Source organism: Pinus tabuliformis, chromosome 1_1 (assembly GCF_031772625.1).
Source record: "Pinus tabuliformis cultivar Carrire ecotype Pingquan chromosome 1_1, CPIR1, whole genome shotgun sequence".
NCBI classification, from domain to species: Eukaryota; Viridiplantae; Streptophyta; class Pinopsida; order Pinales; family Pinaceae; genus Pinus; species Pinus tabuliformis.
Genome location: NC_142297.1, coordinates 614,769,178 through 614,776,446, shown reverse-complemented (window position 1 = coordinate 614,776,446; position 7,269 = coordinate 614,769,178). Strand labels below are relative to the sequence as shown.

Genomic DNA, 7,269 nt, shown 5'->3' with positions numbered 1-7,269 from the left:
TGATATATTAAATTCTCGCCTCCAATGGTAAATGAAAAGTTGCACAAAACAAGGAGCTAATCCTCCTCAAATGCCCACGACCTTGCCAAATAGCAACCCTCCTCTTTGTCCATGGCCTCCACAAAAAGATCAACTTTGAAAGGGTTGAGAGGTCCTACACGAGAAAGTGTTTGAGTTTATGTGATATTTCCTTGACACTCTTATCACCAACACTCTACCTATGAGCTACAAGATCAAGAAACCAAATCAAATAAAATACAAGTAATATACAAGAAACCAAATCAAGTGATGGGAATAAGCCCCATCACTTGGTTTAGCTTGGAAAATCTCTCAAATAGCTAATATGAATCAATGAAACACTTTCAAAAAATTTAAAATTTTAAAATAATTTTTTGATACAAGCTATGCCCAAACGAATTCTTGCAAAACACATTTCGTAAGTTAAACTAAGTGAATCCAAATAACAATGAGAGTTCCTTTGAAAGTGCTTCAAGGGTGGGTTGGTCTCCCAAAGACTTCCCCTCACACTTGATCCAACTAAAATTCTTCTATAACACTCAAATCACACATTAATCCATATAGATTTAGATAAGTAGACAATGAATTGAAACTTCTAGAAATTTATTTGAATATAAACTAGAACTTTTAATATCTAGAGCCTATTTTCAAATGAAATGCTAACACAAGATAGCTTTGCACTAGCAAGTTTACAAGACTATATGGAAAATAAAGTAATTCAAAGCATAGAAATATTATACGAATCACTCATAATGCAGCATGCTCAAAAGGAAGAAAATCCATGAATGGACCCCCAAAGTCTTTTTATTAATGCTCTTGAAAAGAATACAAAGTAGTAGCGCTTCCACAAGCACAGTAGCGAGTAACAAAAAAATACAATATGAGAGATCAAGGCTCTATCATATTGGAGAATGGGAGCAAATCCCAATGAAGAACAGAGTGAAAAATGGCCACGGAGAAAGATCCCAATGAGAGGAAATTGAATTCCAAGTGGGGGAGTGAAGAGACACCAAGTCAAATCGAATTCCATTTGTGGCACCATGAGATCCTCAAGCAAAATCGAATTTCACATGTGTGAAGACGAGCAAATCCAAATGTGAATTAATCAAGGAGTTAAATCAAGTCAAACTCCAAGAACAAACCATGTGATGCCACCTCATGTAGATGTTTCGAATGAGCTCAATGTAGATCCCTCGATGAATTGTGTGGTCCCTCCTTGAGGAAATTTGATGTAGAGGTGATGATTCCAAGTGTTAAGGAGAGGGAACATAAGTGGAGAAAAACTCCCAAGAATATCTCAACCAATATCTTTCCAATATCTCTCATGTGCATTAACTCCCAAAATATCCGATTTTCCAAGTCAACAGTTGTTGCATTAATGCCAATAAATTCGATTTCCTTGAGTGGCTCATTTATTTATGATGCAGGGTGCCAAATCATCCTCCAACTTTTCATTTGACTCATTCACATGAATTGAGATAATTTCCAAGTCATTTCCATGTCATTTTGTCATATGGAGCAATTTATTTCTCTCCATTTAATTTATTTCTTATTTAATTTATTACCGGATTTCCCACTGGACTTAGGAAACATGAGTTTTGAGGGTCTAGAAAACATTTTTAACCCCTCAAAGTGTGTCATAGTAGAAAGTTGTGGGTGAGAGGTGTGATTTTTATTATTCATACCCTATATACTTCTCTAGAAATCACTTATTACATTTCATATACAAATTTTATTTCAATTTTCGCCTTCCGGGAAATTAAAAAAATTAAAAAATGACCCCCTAGACCTAACCAAATTCCACAAAACTTTACAAGTGATATAGTATGGTAATACATAATCACTTTAGACACTAGGAGTCACTCAAGGCCTCGCCTTCAAGTCGTACTATGGATTTGGGGGTATCGAAAAAGCTCAATTAATTATTAAGTCCTCGTAAGGAGATGATAATTAACCAAATGAAAAAAAAAACTCCCAGAGTAATAATCAGTTGATGACAAGGTCCCAAGCTACTTAGCCCTGTTACATGACTCAAAATAATCATACTAGCATCACTTTACATCATCTCCATAGGGCTTGTGGAACCAAACTCTAGTAATATGATGATCTCAGATGGTATAAGCATCCTTTGGTACATCCTTGGGCATGGAGTCTTCAAAAAATCTTCAAGTGCCACTTTGGTGGTCAACATTTGGCTCCACATGGGGATGCATGCTAGATAGGAAGTGATAGTATGCAAGAACTTGGAATCTGCATCCACCAAAAAAAGATATATATCAACAATATCCATTCAAAATATCATCATATGAAATCAAGTACATAAATGAAGAAATGAAAATTTATTCTAAGAGCATAAATGACAATTTATTCATGAAATGAAACTACTTACCCGAAAATGACAAGGGATAAGGTTAGAAATATGATACAAAAGATGCCCCATGGCATCAAATATCCTCTTTATAAAACAACTTGAACAGATGGCCATTGGTAGGTAGCACGAGTGATTCTCCATCCAAGGTGCTCAAATGGTAGGAATTATGTCCAATTGCTTCTCTAATAATGTATGGTCCAAGCCACAAACTATCAAATTTACCATGGCTTGGCTTTTCATTCCTCTGATCCCATAACAAAACCATATCACCATTAGAAAAATTTATATTCCTAGATGATTTGTCAAAATTTCCTTTTACTTGGACTGATTTTTACAACAATTTTCAAAGGTTCATCTCCTAGTTTCATCCAATTCTACAATTTGGTCAATTCTATTTTGCACAACATCTTTTTCAAATGTAAATCTTTGTAGAAGTTGGTAAGTTGGTAGCCTCAAGTGCACAGGAAGGGTGACATCCAAGCCATAAACTAACTCAAAGGGACTCTTTCCTGTTGAACTCTTCTTTGTAATCCTATCAACCCACAAAGCATATTTAATTTTTCTATCCCATGCCCTTTTGTTATCCCCTACTATATTCTTGATGATGGTGATCAAATTTTTATTGCTAGACTCAGCTAGACCATTACCCTAAGGATAGTAGTTTGATGAATGGGATAAGACAATACCATACTTAAAGCAAAATGATGAAAATTCAATAGAGCTAAAAGCCTTGGCATTATCAGTTGTGATCTTGGCAGGGACACCAAAACGAGTGATAATCTTATCTTCAAGAAAATCCATCACTACTTTGTCGGTGGCGTGTCTCTTAGGGATGACTCCTATCCATTTAGTAAAATAGTCAGTAGTAGTCAAAATCCATGAATAACTTTTACTTGAATTTTCATTAAATTTCCCTATAAAATCAAGCCCGCAATGTTGAAAAGGAGCTTCCACAAATACAGGTTGAAGAGGCAAATAAGCTAACTTTTGCTTCCCAGTGAATAGTTGACAATCTTGGCAACCTCTAACATATTTGTGCACATCAACAAAAATGGAAGGCCAAAAATAACCAGCTCTCAAGATTTTGTGGGTAGTAGTCTTAGCAACATAATGTCCTCCACAAAATCCTGAATGAAACTCAGTGAGAAGCTTCTTGGCTTCAACTTCATCAACACATCTAAGTATCACCCCCTTTGGATTTCTCCAACCCAGACCATCCTTCACAATGCAATACTTAGTTGCTCTTCTTTTATGGCCAACTAAATGGTTAGGACATGAAAAATTTTGCAAGTAATAAATAATGTCTTTATACCATTCAAGTTGGCTTAACCTTTGAAGTTCTGATGAAGTTGATTCCAAATCATTTTGACAAATCATTCCTAACGTCCTCTCATTCCCCTCAGTCAAGATTTGGGCCAACCCTTGGCCCTTTACCAGCTTGGTAGGTCTAATGTCTAAATCATACTCTTAAATCTTTGAGACCCACCAAGCTCTAATTCATAACCAATCAATTTGAGTTAAAATGTCTTTCACAGCAAAGTGGAGAACAAATGCAACTATTTTAGAATATCCCACATAAAATCTAAATTACTTAAGGGACTTACTAAGGCATAAGCTTGCTTTTCCATAGTGCTATAATTCAACTCAGACCCTTGAAGCGACCTACTCATAAAGGCAATAGGTTTCTCATACCCTTCATTGTTCTTTTGAAGCAACACTCCAGCAATAGTATCTTCAAATGCAAAAGAGAAAACCAAAAAATCCTTTGAATAATCAGGGCTCACAAGAATAGGTGCTTTAACAATAGAACCTTTAATTTCCTAAATATCTTTTCTTCCTTCATTTCCCCAAACAAACTTAGCATATTTCTTTAAAAGGGTTTGAATGGTTTTAGCAATTTCATCATAATTTGGAATGGACCTTCTAAGGAAGTTGATTTTTCCTAGGAAGGATGGAAGCGATTTAATATTGTGAGGAAAACGAATCTTTTGAATTGCCTCAACTCTTTCAGGGTCAGTCTTGATCCCATCCTTTGAAATGATGTGACCAAGTAGCTTGCCTACAATCACTCCAAATATAGACTTAGCAGGATTTACGAATATCCCATACTCTCTACGCCTATCAAAAATTTGCCTTACATGGCCTACATGAGAAATTCCTCCTTTAGAAAAAACAGTTAAGTCATCTTAATAAATCTCAATGAATTTCCCAATAAGATCCTTGAAAGCATAGTCCATAGCCCTTTGAAAAGTTGCTCCAACATTAATTAGCGCAAAAAGCATCCTCAAATATTCAAAAGTACCCCATGGTGTGTTGAATGTTGTATTATGTCTATCTTCCTTCTTCCCCATGACTTGTTTATATCCTGAAAATCCATTTAATAAAGACATCATTCCAGGTCCTGTTACCCTTTATAATAAAGTCTCCATCTTAGGTAAAGGGTAATTATCCTTTTTACAAGCTAAATTGAGATTTCGAAAATCCACACATAGCCTTATTGATCCAATCTTCTTTCTCACAATAACCAAGTTTGAATACCATGTGGAATGCCTAGTGTGAACCAGGATTGATTCCAACTTGGAGCATCTTTTACAACTCCTTTTGCACCAAGGGGGCTAACTTAGGATTTATTTTCCTAAAGGGTTTGGCATTCTCATCCTTAAGAGTGATATTATGTTCCATAACATCCTCCCTATATCCTTTCAACTCCTCATATGAAAAGGCCAAAACATCCCTATATTATTGAAGTAAATTTATCAACTTTTTGCTTTCCTCTTCATTGATACCCTTCCCTATTTTAATCATCTTTGGATCATGAGGGGTGCCAATGTTTACTTTAATGAATTCCCTTGAGTCAATTTCCTTATCGTTTTTTCTCTTCACAACATCATGTCTATCAAACATTTGCTCCATGGCTACACGATAACTAGGAGCAGGATTTGACACAAAATTACACTCCTCATACTTGCAACCTTCTTCTTTGCAGCCAACTTAAAAATCAGAAAATTCCTTCATATTATTTAAAAAACGAATCACTTGGCTTTCATTATTAAATACTTCTCAATGCTCAATATTATCAGGAACTGATGCTCTAAAAATAATCTCCATCTTAATATTTTCATCCATCAAGTTCTTCCCAAGCTGTAACGTAGATGCAACAACAATCAGCTCATCAAGTTGTTTATTTCCTTCTCTTGGAATTGTTTGAAGATCTAATGCATCAAAATACTCCATATTATCCCAAACAACATTACGATACTTCTTCAATCTATCATTCTTGCATGCAAATTGACTCTTTATTTGAAGAATGACTAAATCAGAATCCCCCTTGATACTAAGCATTTTAAGTTTCAAATCATTTGCCAACTCTAGACCTAACAATAAAGCTTCATGTTCTTCTACATTGTTCGTTGCATCAAATTCCAATCTACATGCAAATTTGAATGTACGACCAAGGGGGGAGGTAAGGACAATTCCAGCATCCTTACCAAACTTTGAATGGGCACCATCAAAATTCATATGCGAAATCCAATCCTTTTTACTTTCCACTTCCTTCTCCAAAGGAGCAATAGAGTTATCCAAGATAGCATAGTTTCCCAAGTCATTATTCACATACAAATTCATTATAAGACTTCTTGGGGTTTTCCACATGATACTTTCTCTCCAACTCCCTATCCAACCTAACCATGATGCCCTCACTATTAGGGATAGTAGCATAACTTAGATCCATCTACAAACTACCCCTTATATTAGCTCCCCACTTTCTAGACAATAACATCCCCCAAGCATCAAGCACATCAATCACCACAATATCCATGGTGATCATAATATCAGGATGTATTGCCAAGTGGACTTGAAGATCCTTTATCAAACAACAAACTTCAATAATTTTTTAATCCATAGCACAAATGTTGTGATAAGGTCTAGAAATCCTCAAGTTAAATGTTGATTTATGGTAGCATCGAATGTGATCTAAGTCTCAAAATTTGCAAAGAGGCTTGGACACATGTATTCCATAATACCCAGAAATCGTTTTGGGAAATTCCACTTGGAAACAATTTTATTAAAATAATTCATTATTTTTAATGGGTGCCTAAGTCTAAACTTAGGAAATTAAAATAATTAAAGGGTATTAATCAAACTATGTGTGAAACTTCTAGAAGAAGATGAGGATCAATTCAATATGATCTAAGCCATTGATTAGAATATAATCTGTGTTGTTGATTACTCAACCGGAGGATTATAAGAAGCACCTTGATGGGCATTTGGAAAATACAGCGGGAAGATACTCAATTACCCAAGTAAGATCGATTTTCTCATTGGTCGAAGTTTGGCAAGAGGAAATCGAATCAGAGGGAGAGTTGCACGTGAGAAGGAGAGAGGGCATCAACATCAGTCACGGGTGTAGGAGCAGAAAGATTATGTGGAGCAGATGAGGGGCAGCGTTGAGGCTGTGACTCTGGGATTGATGCTAGAACTATGCAGTCCCTATGCAGAAGTTGATTCAATGAGATGTAGAGGGGGGGTAGCAGGTCCTCTCCAGAGTCGGAATTTAGTTGAGAGGTGTGAGAATATTGTCTGTAATATTTCTCACAGAAATTCCTCTTTTATTCTGCTGGTTCTATCTTGTACATGAGATTTTTGCTGAAGATCAATAAAGAAACCCTCATTTGCTGCACCGGTTTTCCCACATTGGGTTTTTCCGAGGACAATTGTCCAAAAATAATTGTCATTGTGATTATACTTTTGTTAGTATTTTTCTTTGCATTTACTTTCCACATTATTTTAATTGTGAAGGTTGCACTAGAATTTAATTCGATATTTGTTGTAGAAACACCGTGAATAACTTATTTATGAAATAATAAGTAGAAGAAATAACA

At 35.6% G+C, this 7,269-nt stretch overlaps 1 protein-coding gene across 1 annotated transcript; it reads right to left on the bottom strand.

Annotated features, from left to right (window-relative positions):
- Window positions 1–5,449: 5,449 nt before the first annotated feature.
- On the bottom strand, window positions 5,450–6,013 carry LOC149214782 (uncharacterized). The gene has a single exon (XM_089389506.1). It carries the CDS (start codon window positions 6,011–6,013, stop codon window positions 5,450–5,452), a length of 564 nt encoding a protein of 187 aa, XP_089245632.1.
- Window positions 6,014–7,269: the final 1,256 nt, after the last annotated feature.